This window comes from Meles meles, chromosome 8 (genome assembly GCF_922984935.1).
Source record: "Meles meles chromosome 8, mMelMel3.1 paternal haplotype, whole genome shotgun sequence".
Taxonomy (NCBI): domain Eukaryota; kingdom Metazoa; phylum Chordata; class Mammalia; order Carnivora; family Mustelidae; genus Meles; species Meles meles.
This window is the reverse complement of record NC_060073.1, coordinates 221,685-243,338: the sequence shown is the minus strand read 5'-3', so window position 1 is coordinate 243,338 and position 21,654 is coordinate 221,685. Positions and strand designations below refer to the sequence as shown.

Genomic DNA, 21,654 nt, shown 5'->3' with positions numbered 1-21,654 from the left:
ATCAGCTTTGAGATCTTGGGACTTGGGGACTCCAAGGGTGAGTAAGTGAGGCTCTTTCTTAGGAGGTAGGCAGCTCCTGGGGGAGCCTGGACTCCGTGCTGGGGCGTCTGAAGCAAAGGCTATGACAGCTTGGAGGGGGGTAATCATTCCTACTCCCCCATCTGACTGGGCACATAGGATGTGTCGAGCGGTCAGCTGGAGGTGGGCTCGGCCTGGGTGCTGTCAGAAAAGTCTGGGAAGGAGGAGCTGGGGACAAGACCAGGGGATGGGGGATGGGGAGGCCTTCAGGGCCAAGGGGCAGAGTTGGGGGGGGGTGGAAGGAGGACGACCTAGTGCTTCGGTGACCTGGAGCTGGGGGGGGGGCAGCGAGGGGGTGGGGTGTGGGGGTTTAAGGAGCAGAAGCTGGGGGAAAGCTTGAAAACATTACAGCAAAATAATATTGAAAACAAAATTTGGGAGCACGCGCTGGCACAGAGAAGTTAAGCAGTTGGCCTGGGGTAGAGTCGCCAAGCCCCGGGCGAGGTGACCGGCGGATGTGAGCGCAGCTCGCTGGCTGGAGGCCCCGAGGCGCGGGTCTGGCTTCCTCTCAGCTGAGCCCGGCGCGTCGCGTCCCGGGCGCTTCCTGTCCGCGAACTCGCGCCCAAGCTCTCCAACCTCCCAGCCTCCCCCCGCCTGGACTCCCGCCAGATCGGCCCCGGGGGCATCCTCCACGGAGCCTACCTGGATTAGCGCGGTGGGCACCTCCCTCGTTAGGCGCCCCGCCCACCCCGGCCCTGGGGTAGCGTGGCCCCCCCCCGCACCTAATCCCCGAGGATCCTGGGTGGGACACTTGGGACCCGGCGTCCCCTCCGTCCCCAACTCTCGCCTTGCGCCTTTGGTGCGGAAGGCAGCTGAGGATTCGCGCCCCCGGCAGCCCAGGGAGCGGGCGGCACTTTCCATCCACACCGCCCCCCTACCTGTCCTACCTGCGCCCCCACCCCTCTGTCGGCCCCTCCGGTCCTCGTCCTAGTCGCTTTGGTCCGGCGCGTCCTGAACTCTTCCGTGCACCATGCGCTCTTCTGGGGACGCGGGTGTGGCCCAGACGCGCGCAGCGCTCCCGGGGCGCTGTCCCGAGCGCGGACCCGACCCGAGCGGGCGGCCTGCTGCTGCCGGGGTCAGGGCCTTAGCCTCGGACGCCCACGGACACGTGCGCCTGCGGTGGCTAGGCTTCTGGCGCCCCGGTCACTTCGGATTCCGGCCTGTATTTTTCCAGGGAAGTTTTCTCCTGCTCTGTCACTTAGGTATTTTTCTACTCTGGTCCTGGGGCTTGCCCGTGTGCCCTTACGGCTTGTCTTCTCAGGAATCAACTCCTGCTCAGTTCCTCTCCATTCCGTTTTGCGCACTTTCCCCAAATTTTTCTTCTGTGTTCCTGGCTGGGTTTTCGATGACGGCTATTCTGAGGTTTTGAGATTCCTAAGGGGGGCTTTTACTTCTGTTAAGGTTTTCTTTCTCTCTTCCATCTGTCCCAAGTGTTGGCGGATTTTAATTTTCTTTCTTTTTATCATTGATTTTTATTTTTATTTATTTATTTTTTTTAAGATTTTATTTATTTATTTGGACAGACAGAGATCACAAGTAGGCAGAGAGGCAGGCAGAGAGAGGAAGGGAAGCAGGCTCCCTGCTGAGCAGAGAGCCCAATGTGGGGCTCGATCCCAGGACGCTGAGATCATGACCTGAGCTGAAGGCAGCAGCTTAATCCACTGAGCCACCCAGGCGCCCCTAATTTTGATTATTTTTTAGAAAGATTTTTTTTTTTTAAAGATTTTATTTATTTGACAGAGAGAAATCACAAGAGAGGCAGGCAGAGAGAGAGGAAGGGAAGCAGGCTCTCCGCTGAGCAGAGAGCCCGATGCGGGACTCGATCCCAGGATCCCGAGATCATGACCTGAGCCGAAGGCAGCGGCTTAACCCGCTGAGCCACCCAGGCGCCCCTAGAAAGATTTTTATTTATTTATTTGACAGAGAGAGCAGCGAGAGTGGGAACACAAGCAGGGGGAGTGGGAGAGGAAGAAGCAGGCTTCCCGCTGAGCAGGGAGCCCGATGCGGGACTCCATCCCAGGACCCTGGGATCCTGACCTGAGCTGAAAGCAATTGCTGAATGACTGAGCCACCCAGGCGCCCCTCAAGAAGACCTCATTTTGGGGCACCTGGGTGGCTCAGTGGGTTAAGCCTCTGCCTTCAGCTCAGGTCATGATCTCAGGGTCCTGGGATTGAGGCCCGCATCGCATCGGGCTCTCTGCTCAGCGGGGAGTCTGCTTCCTCCTCTCTCTGCCTGCCTCTCTGCCTGCTTGTGATGTCTGTCTGTCAAATAAATAAATAAAATCTTAAAAAAAAAGAAGACCTCATTTTTAGAGCAGTTTGAGTTCACAGCAAAATTAAGAGGAAGGTACAGAGATTTCCCTGCTCCCGCACCCGGCGGGCGTCGACTTCCTGCTTACTGGGATCTGCCATCGGGACACTGGTTTTGGTGGGTGAGCCCACCCGGGCACTATCAGCACAGTCCACAGTCCGCATCAGGGCTCTGGCACGGTCGTGCCGGTATCACACAGAGCGGCTTCATTGCCCTAAAGCCCTCTGCCTAGTCCTCCCTCCCCTGCCCCGCAAGCCCTGGTAACCACGGGTCTTTTTACTGGGCTTGTCCTTTTGCCTTTTCAAGAACATCACGTAACTGGAACCGTACAGCACGCAACCTTTCCACACCGGCTTCTTTCACTCGGAAATAAGATTTAAAGTTCCTCCACGTCTTTTCATGGCTTGACAGTTTCGTGTTTTGCTGTGTGTGTGCGCGCACGCATGTGTTGAAGGCTGGATGATACTCTGTGGTCTGGGCATAACCGCGGCTCACCCGTTCCCCTCCCGAAGGGCTTGCCGGTCGTTCCAGTTTTCGGCAATTGTGAGTAAAGCCGCTCCAAGCACCCGGATGCAGGTTGTGCGTGAACAAGAAGTTTTCAGCTCATTTGGGTAAATATAGAGTAAGAGTGTGATTGCTGGATCGTGTAGTAAGAAGTTTCATTTAATAAGAAACTGGCAAATGTCTTCCAAGTGGCTGCGCTGCTCCGCGTGTCCACCAGCACCGAGCGCCTGCCCCCGCGGCTCATCCTCGCGGATGCCACGGGCCCAGATTTCAGGTCTTCTGGTTAGGTGTGTAGCGGATGTCCCTGTGGTAACTGGTATTTCCCTGATGACACTGAATGTGGACGTCCTCCGTGTGCGTCATCTGTGTGTCTTCTCCAGTGACGTGCCTGCTGACAGCTTTGGGCCATTTTTTATTGTTTGTTTAAAATTGTTTTGTTCTGGGGCACCTGGGTGGCTCAGTCGGTTAAGTGTCTACCTTCAGCTCAGGTCATGATTCCAGGGACCTGGGATCGAGTCCTGCATCCGGCTCGCTGCTCAGCGGGGCGTCTGCTTCTCTCTCTGCCCTTCACCCAACTTGTGCTCTCTCTCTCTCAGAAAAATATGTAAACAATATATATATGTTTTTTATCAGAGAGAGAGCACAAGCAGGGGGAGCAGCGGAGGGAGAAGATTCCCTGCTGAGCAGGGAGCCCGATGCAAGACTCGATCCCAGGACCCCGGGATCATGACCTGAGCCAAAGGCAGCCGCTTAACCAACTGAACCACACAGGTGTCCCATAAATGAAACCTTTAAAAAAAAAGTTGTGTTCTGTTGTTTATTATTATTGAGTCTTAAGAGTTCTTTCTGTATTTTGGGTTGAACAGTCCTTTAGTAGATACGTCTTTTGAAAGGATTTTCTCCCTGTCTGTGTCTTGCCTTCTTATTCTCTTGATACGGTTTTAATATGAAGTCCTTACCAATTACTGCTTTCATGGATTGTGCCTTTGGTGTTGTGTCTAAAAGGTCATCGTCATACCCAAGGTCATCCTGATCTTCTATGTTATCTTCTAAGGGTTTAGTGGTTCGTGTTTTACATTTAGGTCTGGGATCCATTTTGAGTCAACCTTCGTGAACGTGTAGGGTGTGTGTGTGGATTCGCTGTTTGGCACAGGGACGTCTAGTCGTTCCAGCCGTTGCTGAAGACGTGACCTTTGCTCCATCGTTGTGCCTTTGCTCCTTTGTCAGAGATCAGGGGATCGTACTTATGTGGGTCTTTCTTTTTTTAAGATTTTATTTATTTGTCAGAGAGAGAGAGAGTGCACGCACAAGCTGAGGGAGCGGCAAAGGGAGAGGGAGAAGCAGGCTTCCTGCCTAGCAGAGCTCAATGCGGCGCCCGATCCCAGAACCCTGGGAGGGGCACCTGGGGGGCTCAGTTGGCTAAGGGGCTGCTTTCGGCTCAGGTCACAATCCCAGGGTCCTGGGACCGAGCCCCCAGTTAGTCTCCCTGCTCGATAGGGAACCTGCTTCTCTCTCTCCGTTGCTTGTGCTCTCTCAAATAAATAAAATCTTTAAAGAAAAAAAAGAATATTGAAGCGGGGAGATTATCCTGGTTAATGGAGGACGACAGCGCACACAGGCGTCCTTACGAGACGGAGGCAAGGAGGGAAGAGATGTGGTGATGGAAGAGAGATGATGGGCACCGGGAGGGAGGACTGACAGTGGCGAGCTGCTGGCGTCAAAGGCGGAGGAGGGAGCCCGAGCCAAGGACTCCAAGCAGCCTCTAGAAGTGGGAGAGGATGGAGCAGTCAAGTCTAAAGGCTCCAGGAGCCGGGCCTGCAGAAACCTTGGTTTTAGGACTTCTGACCCCAGAACGGTAAGACGGTGCGTTGTCCCAGGTCCGTGGAGATCTGTTACCGCAGCCACCGCGCTCTCCTGCAGGCGAGTGCCAGCCTCCCGCCCAGGGTGGGGACTCCGAGCCCCAGGGAGGGGCTGGGCCTCCAGGGCACCACCAGCCTCTGGTCCATACTCTCGCAGCAAGCCCCCACCCCGACTTCCACGCACAGGAACCGAAGTCACATAAGCCTCCCTCCTCCCCGCTATGGTGTCAGCCAGCCGGAGCTGGGTTTTCTGCTTCTGGCAACTCAGCGGAGTCTGCCCCAACGTGGTCATGAGACACTGCCCTCCCCAGGGCGCCGAGTTCTCCCTCACCTCCTGGGAAGATGGGGTAGGACCAACATCCAAGCTCTGTTTGTAAAAGGGAGAGCAGCCAAGTGGCCGAATGTTATTTTCTCAAAGGTGCGAAGGCCCTGGCCCACGTCGGGTACGTCCACGTGGCTCCATGGGCAGTGGGGCAAGGAAGGGGTCGGAGGCCCTCCCCTCCCCCCTGGGGCCACCTCTGAAGCTCACCGGGGAGGGAAGGAAGCGGAGAGTGGCCTGGAGCGTGGAAGAGGCTGGGGTTCCGCGAGGCCGCTGCGGCTGTGAGTCAGGAAGGGGCCCAGGGAGCAGAGGCAGTGGCCTGGGCTCTCCAGCCGTCCCTGAGAATTGTCTCCACCCTCCCAAGAGAACCAGGCAGAGGACAAGTGAGAACTAAAAAAAATATTTCATTTCATTCTGAATAAAAAACGGAACAGACAGAACTCTCGGGGATCCTGAAAACAATGTCATCGCTACGGCAAAATTTCACAGAAATTGTCACACAGAGTGTGGAGACCGAGCCCAGGCCCCAGCCCGCGGTGAAAGCGGCCTATCTGGGGAGGGGCACGGGGGGTGTGGCCCTGGGATGAGCCCTGCAGGGTCCCCAGGGACCGGGCTCGGGCCAGGCCTCCAGCTCCCCCCACAGGGCTGCAGCCAGGGCCCGGGAGGGGTTGTCCTACCCTCAAGGGCCCTCTGTGCGGGAGCCCTTCCGGCTGCGCGCGGCCCACATGCCCCGTTTGGAATGGTAGTGATGGTAGAAGTTCCTCAGGCGGAGCCGCTCCACCTCCAGCCCGGCCTGCAGCACCCTGGGAGGACAGGGGGTGTCAGGACCCTTGGGTTCCGTGGTGGGGCCGCCCCCAAGTCTATAGGGTTGGGGGGTGTGTTGGGGGGTGCAGGTGCCAGGCCCTGGGTGGTGGGGATCACTGTGGTTGCTCTGATTCTTCTGGAACCTGGCGTAGGCAGGAAGGGCGTGGTCAGGGCCCCAGCCCAGGGGCTGGGCATGTGAGGGACGCCACACTGTAGGGTTCTGGTGGGGGACGGGGACTCAGGGCCACGACAGAACTACAGAATCTGGGGACACGGTCTGTTCCGAGGCTGCCCCTGAGTCTGTGGGACCCTGGAGGTAAGAAGGGGTTTTGGGGACTGGGGGGTGTCGAAGAGTTTCTCCCCAGATCCTGGGAGATGAAGCAGAAGCACAGAGACCCTGCCCACATGAAGGTCCCTCAGGGTTCCCCTTCCCACTCAGAGGAAGCTGTGGAAGTGTCCTTAGTCTAGCTGAGGGGTGGGAGGCGGTCACCTGTCCAGGAGCTCCCAGTCCTCGCCCCCCCACTGGTCACGGAACTCCTCGGTGTTCATGCCACCGACGCGGTCGAAGTCTGACTTGTAGATCCCGAAGAGGCCAAAGCCGTTCACCTCCCAGTAACCTGGGCGAGGAGATGGCCTTCGGACCCCAGGTCCTGCAAGCCTTCCTTCCCAGCCTCCGGAGTGGGTCTGGTACAGGGTCCCATCCCCACAGGGGCTCTCAGGGGTCACCCCTCTGTGGGCGGGGTCAGAATCTGGAGCCCTGCACAGGTGTGGGGGGCTGGAGGAGGTCCCAGGGGCAGGTGTGATCCCGGAGGTGCTGGGGGAGGACCTGGGGTTCTGGACACTACGAGGGAACCGATGGGTCCCCAGGCCTACCCCCGGAGTTGGGACAGGCCCCCAGGGGCCAAGATTCTGCCCAGGCATTGGTGGGGCTTCCAGTCTCACTGGGGCGGGGGCAGCAGGGCCGCACCGTGAGGGTCCCCGGGCGAGCTCCCGCAGCCCAGGCGCATGACCACAGGTGCGTAGGCCAGCCTGCCCTCCACGCAGTGCTTGCGGATGCCGTCCAGGATGTTGGGGGGGAAGTGGATGTGCAGGTCGCAGAGGAAGACGATGCTGCTGGCGTCCTGGAGGTCGAGGTCACGGGAATGTCTGAGTGCCCTCCCCTCCCCCGAGCTGAGTTCCTCCCTTGGCTCCGCCCCCTCGGCTCTCCCCGCCCGCCGCGCACCTCCACGGCATCCACGCCAGCTTGCAAGCCCGCGGAGCGCTCGAAGTTTCCAGTTCGCCTCAGGTACTGGTACCTGGGGGTGAGGGAGAGCAGGGGCAGGGGTAGGAAGGCCTCCTGGAGGAGGCAAGATGCGCTCGGTCCTCCCCAGCAGGGCTGCAGGGCACAGTTACCAGGGCAGCCGAGCGGCGCTCAAAGCCCGTTCCACATCCATATCCTCGCTCTCAAAGTCCACCAGGATGACGCTGAAGCGGGCGTCCCCCGTGCGGGCGTGCAGCGCGGCCATGTCGGCCAGGAACTGGGCCACCCAGCGCGCCTGGTTCTTCACTGGAGGAAGATGGTGCCACCGAGTCCATCCCCAGCTGACTTTGCGGTCCCCCTCCGCGGCCAGTGGTGCTCCCTCGCGTCGCTAGGAGGGCTCCTGGAACCCACCCCGCATCCCGGGTGCCCGGCCCGCGCACCTGGCACGATGAAGTGCACCATCACGTCCTGGCGCCAGGCCAGGCGCAGCGGCCGGCAGAGCTCCGGGCGGCCGTCTGGGCGTGCGGAAGCGGCGGGCGCGGGCTCGGGACTCTCTCCGTCCCTGTCTGCGTCTCCCGCGTGGGCTCCCGGCAGCCGCAGGAAGACGTACTCGGACAGACGCAGGCGGCCGCCTCCGCGCTCCTGCAGCTCGAGCTCCAGAAGGAAGCGGCTTCCCCGCGCAGAGTCTCGGCGCTTCTCCACGTTCACGATGCGCAGAAGCGCGTAGCGCCTGGGAAGCGGGGTTGGGTCAGCGCCCTTGGGCTCCCACCTTGCGTTCCTCCTCCTCCTCCGCCCCCAGACCCAGAAACCAGGGACCGCTCAGCTGGGGCTGGGGTAGCTGCTGGGAACCTCTTCCCTCCCAGGCTGCCACAGGCCCTCACACCTCGTGCCTGCTGGGGAGCAACCAGAGGACAGGCCCACGTCGTGGGGCTCCCCCTTCCCACCGCAGCGCACACCTGGAGGCGTCCCCAAACCCAGGCCCGTCCTTTCCTCTTCTGTGGCCTTCCTGCCACCATTCACGTCCGGTGATCTTTACACCTGCTCAGAAAGCCCCGGGGCCACCCACTGCCCACAGATCACGGCTCGGAGGTCTTACTTAGAGTGGCACTCTAGGACCATAGGCAGATTCTGTGGGGCCTTCAGTACCCCGTTGCTGGGTAAACTGACTTCCTCTTCCTCCGGGGTCTTTGTTCTGGGGTATCCTGCCTGGCCCACTTGCCGCAAACCTCCCCTGCTCTTTCTAAGGCCCTGAGGGAAGGTGCCCCCCCCTTCTGCCCCTTCCCACTGGTCTGGCCCTGCTGAAGATCTTTTGTCTTCCACTCTGCCTTCAAGCAGAGGCTTCTCCTCCTGGGAAAACAAGGTCCTGCCCTTGCTAAGACAGCTTCTTCCCTTCTGCCACTTGTCCTCCCTTTGCAGGCAGCGCCCCTCCCCATGGGAATGCACCTGGGTGACCTCCAAGGGGTACATTCCCCTCCTGTCAACCCCGCCACCCCACCATGCCCACCCCCCCGTGTCAAGGACTTTCTGTCCCCAGTGCTCTGGGTCCACCTACACTCTCTGTCCTTGGGCCGTTCCTACACTGCTCTGGGCCACCTAGAATCAAACCCCTGCCCCCACCACGTGGCCCCGCATGGCCCTGGACCCAGCCTGTCACTCATGGCCCCGTGAGCTTCCCGTCCTGCCTGCTCCTCTCCAGGACAGCGACAGGCCTGTCTTCAGCCCAGACAGGTCAAACCCCGTCCTGCTCAAATCCGTGCATCGGATGTAAGAAAAATGGGGGGGGGGGCAAGTTGCTGAAGGCCCGCAGCGGCCCCTCCATCCTCTGCACACCAGCCGCCTGTCAGTGCCTTTGCTGCCGCTGCTGTCTTTGCGGGTTTTGCCCGTCCTTCAAGGCTCACACCACTCTGAACTCACCAGTGCCTCCAATGGGGCCAAGCTGAGGCCTCCCACTTGCCACACCGCTACCTACGTGGGGGTGGAGACGGGCCTAGATTCCCCTGGCCTGGGGAAGCCCAGAGTCAGCCATGGGGCAGGAGCCCCATGCCCGCCTCTGGAGTCAGAGGAGGACCCTCCTGGAAGACTAGTAGCATTGTGTGGCGGGAGGAGGAGGGGTCCGGGGACTCTTGGCTTGACTCCTGGATGTGTCTCTATCTGGAGAGCCCTGGCTGGCTCAGGTTCATTCTTGGGCTCAGGCCCACGGTGACAGGGTGGGGCCTGGAGGTGCAGGACACAGCCGCCAGCGCCCCACTGCCCCGCCGGCTCTGTGTGTGTGTGCGTGCGTGTGTGCACGCGCGTGCGTGTGCGTTGGGGGTGTCTGAGGCTTCTGACCCTGGACAGGGAACCTGGACAATAAGAAGCCCCAGAAGGCAGAGAGAGACAAGCAGAGAAGACACTTTCCTAGGGGGTGTGTGCACTCCCAGGTCAGTACCCTGGGCCCTGGGGAAGTGCGAAGGTCCCACAGAGGCTAGGGCCCCCCCATTGGGCCCCCCATACCCGCCGTGGCGGGCGTTGAGCCGCTCCATATACTGAGCCACCACGTCCACGGCCTCAGCCTCCGGCAGCTGCAGGTTCCCCGACACGTTGCAGCGCAGGTCGTTCCAGTCGGAGCGCAGCAGCTCGAAGTCCATCGCGCCCACGCTGAACGTGCGCTGCCAGTCGATGGCGTCCTCGCGCCAGCGGCCGCGGCGGGGCCCACCCGCCTCCTCGCTGTCCTCCTCGCCCTGGGCCCCATCTTCGTCCGCTTCCCCCTCCTCCTCCTCCTCCTCGTCCTGCCCAGGCACCTGTGGCCCGGACACCTGGGACAAGCTCAGGAAGGAGGTCACGGGCTGTGCTTCTGACGACAAGTTCAAGTCCGTGGTGGGTCCCGGGAGGCCCGGCATGCGCAGCCGGCCCTCCCGGCTCCCCTGGGTGGCCTGCGCCCGGGCAGAGGGCCTCAGCTCTGTGGCCCGGGAGCCGCCGGTCCTGCGGCCTCGAGACCGGGGCGGGCGCGGGGGGGCCCGCAGCGGCACCCGCGGAAGTGGTCTGGGACGGAGGAAGACTCCGGGGAAGGGCGGCCAGGGCGGGCCGCGGGGGCTGAGAGGGGCCAGGGCCGGCGACGGGGCCCGCAGTCTCGGCCGCACCCGCGTCACATACACCTTTGGGGGCGGCTGCTCGGCGGCTGCTCGGGGGCGCAGGGCGTGGCCCAAGAAGAGGGGCAGGGGGCGCGCGGCCCGGGCAGCCCAGCTCAGCGCCCGGGAGCGCCTGGGGGTTGGCGGGTCCCGGGTGCGGGGAGGCGCCGGCGCCGTAGGCTTGGGTCCCGGGGCTGCGGTGGGGGCCGCCGGGGACGGGGATGGGCGGCCGCTCTGCGCGACGGCCGCCTCCGTGGGCTCCAGACTGTCCAGCAGCTCCCGCTCGTCCTCGTCGTCCAGGAAGTCTGTGGGAAGCTTGGCTAAGCCGGCCGCGCCCGGTGGGCACGCGCTGGGGGTCGTGGGGGGCACTCACCGTCCGGGCTGAGGAAGAGGAAGGCTCGGCGCTGCCCCTCCTCCTCTTCGTCTTCCTCCCCCTCCTCCCTGTCCATCTTCATGTACTTATAGAACCCAAACCTGGGGTGGGGGCGGGGCATCAGCGAGGTCACCCCGCCCCCTGAAGAGGCCCCGCCCCCTTCCTGGCCGGTGCACCCGGACCGCCCCCCCACCTTTCCAAGTACAGCGGCGACTCCCGGTAGAAGCACTTGTTTTCCGTCTCCATGTGAGTGAGGCGCGTGTGGTCATTGGGGTAGACGAACGACAGGTACACCTGCGGGCGGGGCGGAGGGCTCAGGGGACCCTGGGAGGGCGGTCGGGTCTCGGGAGGGTCTTGGGGAGGGGCACTTACAAACTGCAGTCCCTGGTATCTGGCGATGGGGAAGTCCTTGACGACATAGGTGGGGGCGTAGGCGCACGGCTCCAGCACGTTCTCCAGACTCGAAGGCTCCAGGCGAGGAGCTGTGGGAGGGTCAGTCACAGAGCGGAGGTCACAGAGCAGCGGTCACAGAGCGGCAGGCTGGGCATCCCCCCCCCACCCCGCAGGGTCCCCTCTCACTGAGGAAGAAGGTGTCTCGGGGGTCCGGGCGCAGCATGTCAGCTCTGGGCTCCTCCTGAGGCAGGTGCCCCCCGACATGGCTGGCTGGAGACTGGGGGACGTGGGCCACGTGGTCCATCTTCAGGGACGACTCGTCTGGGGGCAGAGGGAGTGTGGGTCCCAGGAATAGCCAGACGGCACTCCTCAACCCTCCCACCCACATCCACAGCCCGTCTCAAAGAGACCCCCATCAGGAGCCTGCCCCTCTCCCCAGGGAGGTACTGGGCTCCGCACCTGTGTACAAGGAGATGTGAGCGGAGCCTATAACCTCAAACTTCAGGCCCGGCAAGAAGGCTCGCCACTGGGGGAGGAAGAGAGTGGACAGGACCAAAGGATGGGGTTGAGAAGAAACAGCCGGAAAAGAATGGTCTTCTCTGATGTGGGCGTGGGGAACTAGCGGGGCAGGCCCTTCAAGATCACAGGGGACTTCCTGGTGGCAGGCAAGGACCCCCGTCCCCGGCGCTCCCTCCAGACCTTGCCTGACACCCTAAGCACTCCCTTGCCTGCTGGTGAGGGTTTTCCCGCGGCCTCCCGCTCCCCCGCGCCGCAGCCACTGCTGTCCCGGAGGTCACAGCTGACCCTCCAGGGGCCAGCACACCTCCTCTCGCCAGATCTCCCCTCCCTGTTTCCCCACTCCCGTGGCTGCTCCTTCTCAGTCTCCTTTGCGGGCTCTGTCCCTCCTTCCCTCCTCTCAAGCTGGGGTTCCCAGGAGCTGTTCTAGGCCCTCTTCCCTTCCTAGCTCATTCTGGGTCCTCCTGGCACACAAGATCACTCTAAACCTGTGTCTCCAGTCCGGACCCCCGCCCACTGAGCTGGGAGGTGCCTGTCACACACACCAGACACCTGGGACGTCCCACACAACTGGGGCTGAGAACCCCCCCAACCTAATCACGCCACACACCGCTGGGCTCAGGCCCCCTGTCTTGGGCACGCCCCCCACCCCCTGCACCTGCCACTTCTTCCTTCCCCACCTCCTGGGTTCAGGGACCGCACATAGAGGACCCCTCCCCCACAGGCTCTCTGCAACGGTGGCCACAGGGTTTTTCTGAAATGCAAACTCCACGGCTTCTTTCCCGGGACAAAGCCAGAGCTGTCCAGCGTTGGCCCTGCAGGCCCTCGCTGGCCACTGAAGTTCTGGACCCCTTGAAGTTCTGGAAGAATGCTGGGAGTTCCATTCCTCTGCTATTCTGGGATCTTGAATTCACCCAATGCACCCGCATCCCAGAGTCTCTCCTCTTGGGCTGGTCCTAGGAACGCCTCCTCTCTCCAGACTCTACTCGAGCGCGGTTCGTCCAGGAAGCATCTCTGAGCAGACAGAGCTGGCCTCGGGCCCTGTCCCTCAGGGTCTGCTTTGCCACCTGGATGGGACCTCCCAGGGAGGGGGGGCAGGGTCCACGCCATTGCCCTGAAGGGAGTGCAGGAAGCCGAGGGGCAGGGGAAGGAAGGCGGATTCTCTAGAAGCCCACGGATGGCAGGCCACACTCACGCCCACTTCCACGTGGTCTGAGCCTCGGTCGTCCTGCTTGTGCAGCAGCTCGAAGTAGTACCTCCGGGAGGCCATGAGCCTGGGGAAACATGGAATCAGGCGGACATGCCCCTGCTGCGCCGCTGGAGGCTCCAAACAGGGCATGCAGAGAAGATGGGGTGCTCAGGGGTGGTCCCCCTGGCTGGTTTGACAGGGCGGCCCAAGTGCAGTGGTGCATGTGTGTGCAAATGTGTGCACACTCATGCACACACACACTCCCAGTCACTCACCGCTTGGGCTTGGACACCTGGGAGCTGAACTTGGTGAATTCTCCTGGTGCTGTCCACTCTGAGCCAGTCTGGGAAGCGATACAGGAGGGAAGGAGGGGCCCCCCTCCTTGGAGGCCCCAGCCTCATCCAGCCCCCATCCCTTAAAGCCGGAGGAGACAGGTTCCGGAGGCAGCAGGAGGCCCAGCGGAGACAGACAGGGGCGTGGGCGGGGGGCCAGGGCAGGAGGGCTGTGGGGTTCAGCGTACCTTGCCCACAAAGGCCACCAGCTGGGCACTTGCCGGGCTCTCGTTTGGGCTCAGCCAGAACTCAGAGTTGTCGTCTGAAGCCACAGAGAACTGGACGTCTCCTAAGGCCACAGGACGGGGACTCAGGGCGGGTGTGGGGCCCCTTGGGATCTCCCCGCCCCAGCACGACCCCAGCCTCGCACCGTCTCTCGCCGGGTGGATGAAGCCAAAAATCCGCAGCCCGTAGTTCTTCCACTTGGGGGACACAGCCAACTTCTTCACGGTGGTGCGCGTCTAGGGGGCAGCAGGCTGTGCCGTCAGAGCCTGGGGGCCGCCCCTCCCCGCCCTGGTGGCCGCCCTGCCCCTCAGAACTCACGTGAGGGAAGAGCGGGAAGTGCAGGTTCCTCCTCAGGTGGCCCACGGCGCCGCCGCACCAGTCCTCAAACACGTGCAAGTTCACCTGCCCCTTGTACTGGGGGGCGGGAGGGGGCTTACCTTCCGCGAAGCCCACCCAGCCCCCCCGACGCCCACGGCAGGCAGGCCACGTGGAGCTCACCTCGTCCCACCACGGAGGTGCCTGATGAGTGAGGTTCAGAGGGGGAGGCTTTCCAGCCCCCGCGGGAAACAGCGTGTTTGGGTCCGGGCCATCGGGCTACGGGACAGAAAAGGCACCAGGGTCAAAGCTGAGAAATGGGAGGGTAGGGAGGGGTCACACAACCACACCCAGCGGGACACCAACTTCCCACGGACTCCCCTGCACACATCCAGCCGTAACACCCCAAGCCATGGTGCCCCGGCCACACCCGGCCACACGAGCCTGCTCACACCTGCTGGGCAGACCTGGGCCAGCCCACACGGTGCCACTCGCCACCCAACCCCCCAGCCGGAGCTCCAGGCAGGGCTGCCTGTGTCTGGGCCGTGCCTAACCCGCGGCCTCCACCACACAGCCATGGCGTCCGAGGCCCCGGCATGCGAGTGCGCCGTGCACTCGTGTCCCTTCCCACAGCCCTGCTCACCGCCTGCGCCTCCTCCCGGCTCTCGCTGGAGTCCTCCGCCCTCTGCGTGGACAGTGCGGCACGGACGCCCCTGCCCTCGGTGACGCCGCTCAGCTTCTCCCCATCTGTGGGGGGTACGTGGGGCATGAGGGGGGCCTGAGCTCACTGCACGGCACGGCCCCTGCTGCGGGGCGTCTGCTGGGGGCAGCGGGGTCTCCTGCTCCCCGTGGTACCCAACACCCCACTTACGACATAGAGGCTGGGCCCTTCCCCCACATCCCACCTAGGGGGCAGGCAGTCCCTGTCCAGGCCTCTGCCTGGCTTCTCCGAGCTCCCTGGCCAGTGAGCAGAGCTGTGTGAGACCCGGGGCAGGGGCTCTGCAGGCAGGACGTGCCGGGAAGTGCCCTCAGCGTGTTCTGTGTCTCCCTCCCTTATCAAACCCTGCTAGGGGCCGGAGCTAGAACTTGTTCCTGGGAGAGCTGGGCTTTGTCTGAACCCCACGCCAGCCCCAGCGCATGGCACACTGCCACCTGCTGCCCTTGGGGTGGGGTCCAGGACCTGAGGAGCCCCGGCACCAGCCTGTACGGACTGTCCCTGTATGGGACAGACACGCTGGTTGGGCTGCTGGAGGACCTGGGGCCCACGTGGCTCTGGAGAGAGACTGTACCCCTGAGGAACCGTTCCTGGATCTGTCTGGGGGCATCTCTAGAGCTTAGCACCCCTACACACATCCCCTAGCCTGGGGCACTGCCCGGCCCCTGACTCCCTCAAATTCCCAGACTTTTTGCCCAAACTGTGGACCTGAACGTCCCCCTGTTCCCTGGAGGTGGGGGGGGGACCAGTGCGGTGGGCACCCCCCAGGACCTGAGGCTCTGGGAGGCTTTATTGCATCCCACTTCTGCCCCTCCTGATACTTCCACTCAGGGATCCCCAATCCAGGAGCCCCGGCTCTGCTCTAGAGCAAGCCTGGGTTTTGACCATGCTTATCCTTCAATCCTGATCCAAGGAGCCAGATTCCTGTGTGGACACAACTGGCCTGAGCCCCTTCTGCTGGACGGGGAGCTGTCCTTGGTCTCCTGCCTGTGGGACTCCTGTGGTACCTGCCCACCTGCTCCTTCTTCGGGCTTCCTCCCTCAGTGCCCTCTGTCCAGCTGGGAGATGAGCCCCTAAGGGGCTCCCCGTCAAATCCCTGTAGCCTGGCCTCGATACTCCCTGCCCACCAAGCTAAGGCCATGGGGACTAGGAGCTTCCTGTGCTGGGACCAGGATGCCACCACTATCCTGCAGGGGCTGAGCTCCAGCACAGTGAGGTCCACAGAGGCCTCCTGCCACAAGGGTATCCTGCAGGGTCCCAGGAAAGTAGCCCCCGCTCCGTTCCAATGCTGCCTCCCCAGCTGTAAGTGAAGACAGCCCTGACCCAACACCCAGAAAGGCCTCAGGCACGTCCAGCTGGCCAGCTTCTCACAAGCCCTGCCCTGGGGGGAGCCCAGGTGGCTGGACCGAAGGTGGGGCTGGGTCTAGAGCCAAGACCGGTGAGCTGGGGCTGTCCCTGGAAGGTGCCTCCCGAGAGTCAGACCTTCCAGGACCCTGAACAGCTCCTGCTCACCAGGGAGTTGGGAGGGCAGTCTGGCCAGCGACCCCGCTTCTCTGCTGGTAAAGCTGAGAGCAGAGAGGGACTCAGAAATGGGGTTCCCACACCTCCACCCCCTCCCTGTTGCTGAGCTAGACTCCCTAGCTGCTCAGGAAGTCAAGCTGGGGAGGACTGTGGTTGCCTGGAAAGCCACAGAAGTGGCTCGGGAAGGGGGTCTGGTTTTGTTCTGTGTCACTGGGTCACGCACTGGGTCCTGCCTTGTTTGCTGATAGCGGGGGGAGGGGAGGGAGGGCTTCTTTTAGGGACTGAGTAGTGCTGGGAGCCTCTCCAGAGTGTGGTGGCCGTGAGGTGTGTAGACTCTGGCGGGGGTGGGGGGGGGGGTCGGGACGAGCTCCAGACCCCTGGCCTGGGACATCTGTGGAGCCAGGTGTCCAGGCTCACGGAGGGGAGGCAGAGGGCTCTGGCAACTGGGAGACAGGAGTGGAATGAACAGGGAGGTTTGGACCCCTCGGTTAGTGGCCCTGGATGTTGTGAGCCAAAATCATTGTTCTGAATCTTAAGGAAGCAAGACTCTTCCCACCTCCCACCCTAAGGACACCCAGCTCCCTGCTTCCTTAAGAAGGGTCAGGGGGCACAGGGGCTTCTGCTCCGGCCTTAGCTAGGATGGGTGTGGGGGTTACTCCTGCCCTGAGGTGTTGCCCTCTCTCCCATCCCCACACCCCTTCCCCAGGTTCCAGGCTTTCTGCCTCTCCCCTTCCCACCACGTTCTCATAGTTTGGTTCCTCCTGCCAGAGCGCTCTTCCTCTAGATGGGTTCAGCACCCACCACCTTCAAGAGGCTGTCCAGATCCCCTTAGCTGAGTGGGCAGGACCCCCTCCCCTGGCTCCTTCCCACAACATTCAGCAGGACTGATTTGCTTTGGGGGTTCGCTGTTCTCACTTGAGTGTGAGCTGGAAGAAGCTGCGGAGTGCACCCCAGGCAGTTCGGGGGTCCCCAGGCTGGATCCCCATCACCCCCCAACACAACAGCTCCTCAGTCTTTTGTTCCGGGTTTACCTAGGGCACCTGCTCCAGGAAGCGTTCCAGCGGCACGAGTCGGCTCCCTCCAAACCCTTCCCCCAACAGCCCCCCCACCCCCTCTCCCCCCCCCCTCCGCCCCGGTCGGGACGCTGGATCTGTGTCTCCCCTCTCCCCCCGCAGATGGGTGATCGGGCTCTGCTGCGGAGTCAGGCCGTGGAGCTGCGGGGCCTTCCGGAGAGTCCCGGCGCGCAGGGCCTGGGGGCCATGCCTCCAAGACCCACCGTAAACCCCGTCACTACCGCCTGCAGGTCGGATCCCGGAGTCCGCCCAGGTTTGGGGACGCTCCCCGGGAGGGTCGCGCACGTCACTGCTGACGTCACGGGGCTCCGGGCCGGGCCGAACCGCGCCCCCCGCCCCAATATCGCCGCGCCGGGTAGGGCGACCAGGGTCCCCGGACGCGTGTGGCCGGCGCCGAGCCCCGGCGCGGCCAGAAGGCCCGGACCCCGCGCGGCTCGAGGCCCTCACCGCCCCCCGCCCCCCGGCGCGCGCCCCCGCCCGTACCTCGCCCGTAGCCCAGGCGCTGGCGCAGCGCGCGGCCCTGGCGCACCAGGCTCAGGTGCACGTAGGTGAGCCACGCGGCGCAGGTGAGCAGCAGCAGCAGCAGCAGCAGCTTGATCTGCTTGCGGACCTTCTTCACCGGGAACCGCGGCATCGCGGCCCGCCCCGCCCCGCGCGGGCCCTGCTCAGCGCCGGCGCTGCGGCCCCCGGTTCCCGCGCGCCCCGCGCCGCAGCTCCCGGCCCCGCATGGCCCTTTGTCCGCCGCCCGCGGCCGCACGGTGCGGCCGCGACCCCGGGCTGCCCTCGGCCGCCGGCCGGGGTGGGCGGAGCAGCGGCTCCCGGCGGCGCCCCCCGCCCGGCCCCGCCCCGCCCGGCCGCTCCGGCTCCTCGCTCCCGGGGGCCGCGGCGGGACCGAGCCGCATCGGCGCTGCGGTGCTACCCAGCGTGAAACGGGCCCCGCGGCCGCGCGGCGCGAGCCAACCGGGGCCCGGCCAGCCCGCGGGGAGCCAATCGGCGGCGCGGGAGGCGGGGCCGGCGCGCTAGGGTGTGCCCGCTCGTCTCCACGCCGCGCGCGCGCATCCACCTGGGCGCGCCGGCCGCGCGGCTCGCGGGCGCGGGGGCCTGGAGGCGCCGAGGGCTTCAGGGAGGGCGGGGAGGTGTGGGACCGGGGAGTGAGCGTATGGGGGTGCGGCGGACGCGGGACAGAGGTCGGGGTGCCCAAGGGACAGTGCGGTGCGAAGGACGGAGATGCGGGAGCTCGGAGATGGGGAGGTGCGGAGGACCGGGGCGGGGGGCGGGGCAGAGGGGTTGGGGCCGCGGAGCGAGCCTGCGCGGCCTGGGGCTGGGGACAGGGTGGGCGGGGAGGGAGCGGGCGTGAAGACCTGGGAGGTGCAGAGGCCTGGGGTGTGTGGACCTGGGATGCCGGTGTGTAGGGATGGAGGCAATGGAAGGCTCTGAGTTGGGGGACGTTGGGGACACAGGGTGCTGAGGACTCAGCGATAGGAAATAGGGGACTCCAGGGGCCTAGGAAATGTGGGGGGAAAGCTGGAGGATGGGGTACAGCCGGGTCTTGGAGTTGGAGCCTCTGGAAAATAGTGCGACCCGGAGGGATGGGGCTCAAAGTGGAGGAAAGGGAAAGGAAATTTGGGCGAGATGCACAGGTGGTAGGTGATGAGGATGGACGAGGGGGCGGGGTGTGGGGGTCTTGCCACGGACGTGAGACTGAGGAGACTCTAGAGCACAGGGCTTTATCCCGGGCAGGAGGGCGGCACAAGAGCTCTCCCACTTCCGCTTCGGCTTGGACTGGGGAGCAGGTCTTGCTGAGCCGGGTGGAGGGGAGTGTGGGTGGATGATGGACTTTGCCCTGCTTGGTTCCCATTCTTTCCTGGGCCTCTCCAACCCCTCCCTCTGCCCAGCGGCCAGACGGCCCTTCTCCCCTTCTCCTTGCCTCCGCGGGTCCCACTTCTGTGTTACTGAGCCACAGGCCACCCCAACATAGTGGTGCAGAACGGCCACCGAAGTTCATGGATTCTGTGGGTCAGGAGTTTAGTGCCCAACGGACAGCTTTTCTCTGCTCTGTGATGCGACGTGCCTCAAGTGGGGAGAATGAATGGCTGGGGTGACCCTAGTGGCTGGGCCAGCCTTGGCGGTACCCGGTGTTGGTGCCCAGCTGGCGTGGTTGAGCAGGGCACCCAGATGAGGGCACTCCCAGGAGGCAGCCTCGGGACTCCAGTGAAGGCGGCAAAGCGCCTGTTAGGTCACCACACGCCAGTTCTGCCACATGCTGTCACAGGCCACCCAGGTTGGAGAGGAGGGGACAGGGACCCCACCGTGTCCTGGACACATTGCACGGGATGTTGCAGTCTTGGTGTCCTTTCTTTTTAACCATGGGGCCTGGACTCAAGCAGGCCACGTTCCGCCCTTACAGCGTTCTGTCACCCACTGTGTGGACGGTGCCCATCGTCAAACCTCCTGCCCCACCGCCCGTTCTCGCCCTTCTCCTCCAGCCCCCGTCCACATTTGCACGATCTGCGCCTTCACTGAAACACACCAGACCGTGATTCGAACATGCGAGCAGCGGTGTGCTTCTGTCTCTCATGTTTTCTGCCACCGTCTCTCTGCCCACTGGCCGGTGGCCCGGTTATCTTCGGAATGCGACCGCGCTGCGGATGGTCTGCGCGGAGAGGCGCTGCGGGCCGGCCAGAGGCGGTAGGCGGGTGGGATGCCCTGAGCCCTTTGGGGGTGGGGGGACAGGACAGAGAGTTTGCGAGGCAGCCTGGGCGGAGCTTACATGCACAACCTCCTTTGGTTCCCCGGTCACTCAGGTAAGGACCCGAATGAGGCATGAGTGTCTCCTGAACAGCAAGACGCACGTCCCTGCATCTGTTTCTTTGCAGATGGGACTGCACGCAGCCACTCGCTTTCCACCTAGGAAGGGACGTCTGGACACAGACCGGGCTGCGGGGCCCCTAGATGGTTCAGACGTGGGAAGCCTGGGACTTGCTGTGGAATTCATTCTTCACTGTCAGGCACACACGTGTCGTCAGAATGGCTGCTTTCTGCTCACCGCTTCAGTCGACTTGATGTCACCCGTGTAGTGGACCGATGTGAGGTCCCGTGGAGACAAGGTCCCGGGAGAGGAGGGCGATCCGGGTCCCTGTGGACCTGCTTAGGTGGTGAAAACGCATCAGGAGCAGCAGCTGCCGTGGGAGCCGCCACCCAGCCCCGCGCAGGCTGTCGCCGCTGTCCGGAACTCCTGTCCTCCGAGGGACAGACAGGGACATGCTGGCAAGTGCCACGCCCACACCTTTCAGGTCCCTGTTTGGGCGCTTGTCCCTGCAGTCCCGCTGGAGATGCCTTGCTGCTCTCGCCTTACCATTTCCCCAGGCAGGAGCCGTTCTGGGGTTCTACCTGGCCTTTCCCACCTTAACAGCCCCCATTCCAGGGACCAGGAAACCAAGGTGGGGTCCTGCTACCCGCCAGTCATGCCTTCTGCCACAAGGTAGAAACTGCAGATAGGTTCAGGGGCCCCGTGGAGCCAGGGAAAGATGGACACGACCAAGACAGCATTGATCACCTACCCTTCCTAAGCCCCTCCCCTGACTGGGGGTCGCAGTGGTATTTTGAGTCTCCAGGAATCAACCTCAGTTCAGAGCCAATGTCCCCAAAAAGCCTGGGATTTCTTCTTTCCCATTATAGCCACATGGTAAGTGCCCCCTTGGGGGCCTCAAGGGCTCTGGCCTGGCCCTCGTCCGGGGGGCTCTGGGTCTGTGGTCTGCAGACTGGCTGAACCCTGGAGATGGGCTCTGTGACTTTCTATCCCAGTGATTCCGGCACAACTTTCTGCTGTGGACTGGATGTTTGCATCCCCTGCCCCAGATTCGTACATCGAAGCCCTACTCTGCAGTGTGATGGCGTTTGGAGCTGGGGTTTGGGGCAGGTAGGCAGGGTTCGAGGAGGCCCCGAGGGCGGGGGCCCTGGTCTTGTGGGATTAGTGACTTAGGAGAGGAGACGGCAGGGAGCACGCACACAGGGAGAGGCCACATGCGCACGCTGAGGGGGGCCGCTGGCAACCCAGGACCCCACCGCCCTGGCTCCCTGGTCTGAGACTCCGGTCTGCAGAGCAGTGAGGAAACATCTGTGGTTAAAGCCCCCCACCCCGATCCCCTGGTCCTCGTTTTCACTGGGCCTGAAGCTGTTCTGCGTACACAAATCAAGCGGGACTCTGGCAGGCTGCTCGTGATTTTAGTCCAGGGGACGGTGATTTCTGCAGGTCAGAATATCCGGGTTATGCTTTGGCCCCACAGCTGCTCGCCCACTCTGGCGTTTGGGTGCTGCCCTTTGCCCTGCCGCTGGGCGTCCTCAGAACCCCTGTCGGGGCAGCAGTTCCCAAGGTCCTTCCTGGTCCACAGAGCTTCCCGGGAAAGAGCGCTCCTCTTCCTGGACAGGTCAAGGAGGAAGGTCCCCTGGATCACCCCAGGGGCACAGGCAGGGAGGGAGAGAACAGATACAAAATGCCATGCATGTAGCATTAAAAAATATTCTTAAAAAACAGTTTTAGAGGATGCCTGGGTGGCTCAGTGAGTTAAAGCCTCTGCCTTCAGCTCAGGTCATGATCCCAGGGTCCTGGGATCGAGCCCTGCATCGGGCTCTCTGCTCAGCTCAGAGCCTGCTTCTCCCCGTCTCTGCCTGCCTCTCTGCCTGCTTGTGATCTCTGTCTGTCAAATAAATAAAAAATCTTAAAAAAAAAAAACAACAGTTTTAGATTTACAGAAATACTGAGCAGGTAGCACTGAGTTCC

At 62.9% G+C, this 21,654-nt stretch overlaps 1 protein-coding gene and 1 long non-coding RNA gene across 2 annotated transcripts; one reads left to right on the top strand and one right to left on the bottom strand.

The window, feature by feature from the left end:
- Positions 1 to 5,455: 5,455 nt before the first annotated feature.
- On the bottom strand, positions 5,456 to 17,714 carry B4GALNT4 (beta-1,4-N-acetyl-galactosaminyltransferase 4). The gene is made up of 20 exons (XM_046017763.1): positions 17,358 to 17,714; positions 14,209 to 14,312; positions 13,749 to 13,844; positions 13,569 to 13,664; positions 13,396 to 13,486; positions 13,214 to 13,314; positions 12,969 to 13,036; positions 12,700 to 12,778; positions 11,448 to 11,514; positions 11,175 to 11,309; positions 10,968 to 11,077; positions 10,789 to 10,889; positions 10,596 to 10,696; positions 9,609 to 10,527; positions 7,556 to 7,845; positions 7,268 to 7,421; positions 7,098 to 7,170; positions 6,843 to 6,996; positions 6,366 to 6,492; positions 5,456 to 5,874 (listed from the first exon to the last, which is right to left on the bottom strand). Exons 1-20 carry the CDS (start codon positions 17,506 to 17,508, stop codon positions 5,751 to 5,753), a joined length of 3,141 nt encoding a protein of 1,046 aa, XP_045873719.1. The 5' UTR covers positions 17,509 to 17,714; the 3' UTR covers positions 5,456 to 5,750.
- Positions 17,715 to 18,076: 362 nt separating this feature from the next.
- Positions 18,077 to 21,442, top strand: LOC123949148. The gene is made up of 3 exons (XR_006820026.1): positions 18,077 to 18,125; positions 19,361 to 19,562; positions 19,751 to 21,442. It is a non-coding gene; the product is annotated as an uncharacterized LOC123949148 (long non-coding RNA).
- The last annotated feature ends 212 nt before the right edge of the window (positions 21,443 to 21,654 follow it).

Excerpts from the sequence above, each read along its gene's own strand:
- B4GALNT4 (XM_046017763.1), bottom strand. The coding sequence starts at position 17,508 with ATGCCGCGGTTCCCGGTGAAGAAGGTCCGCAAGCAGATCAAGCTGCTG. Across the intron at positions 10,890-10,967 it reads GATACCAGGGACTGCAGTTT|GTGTACCTGTCGTTCGTCTA; the intron begins GTAAGTGCCCCT and ends CCCCGCCCGCAG. Across the intron at positions 6,493-6,842 it reads CTCGCCCGGGGACCCTCACG|GTTACTGGGAGGTGAACGGC; the intron begins GTGCGGCCCTGC and ends CTCCTCGCCCAG.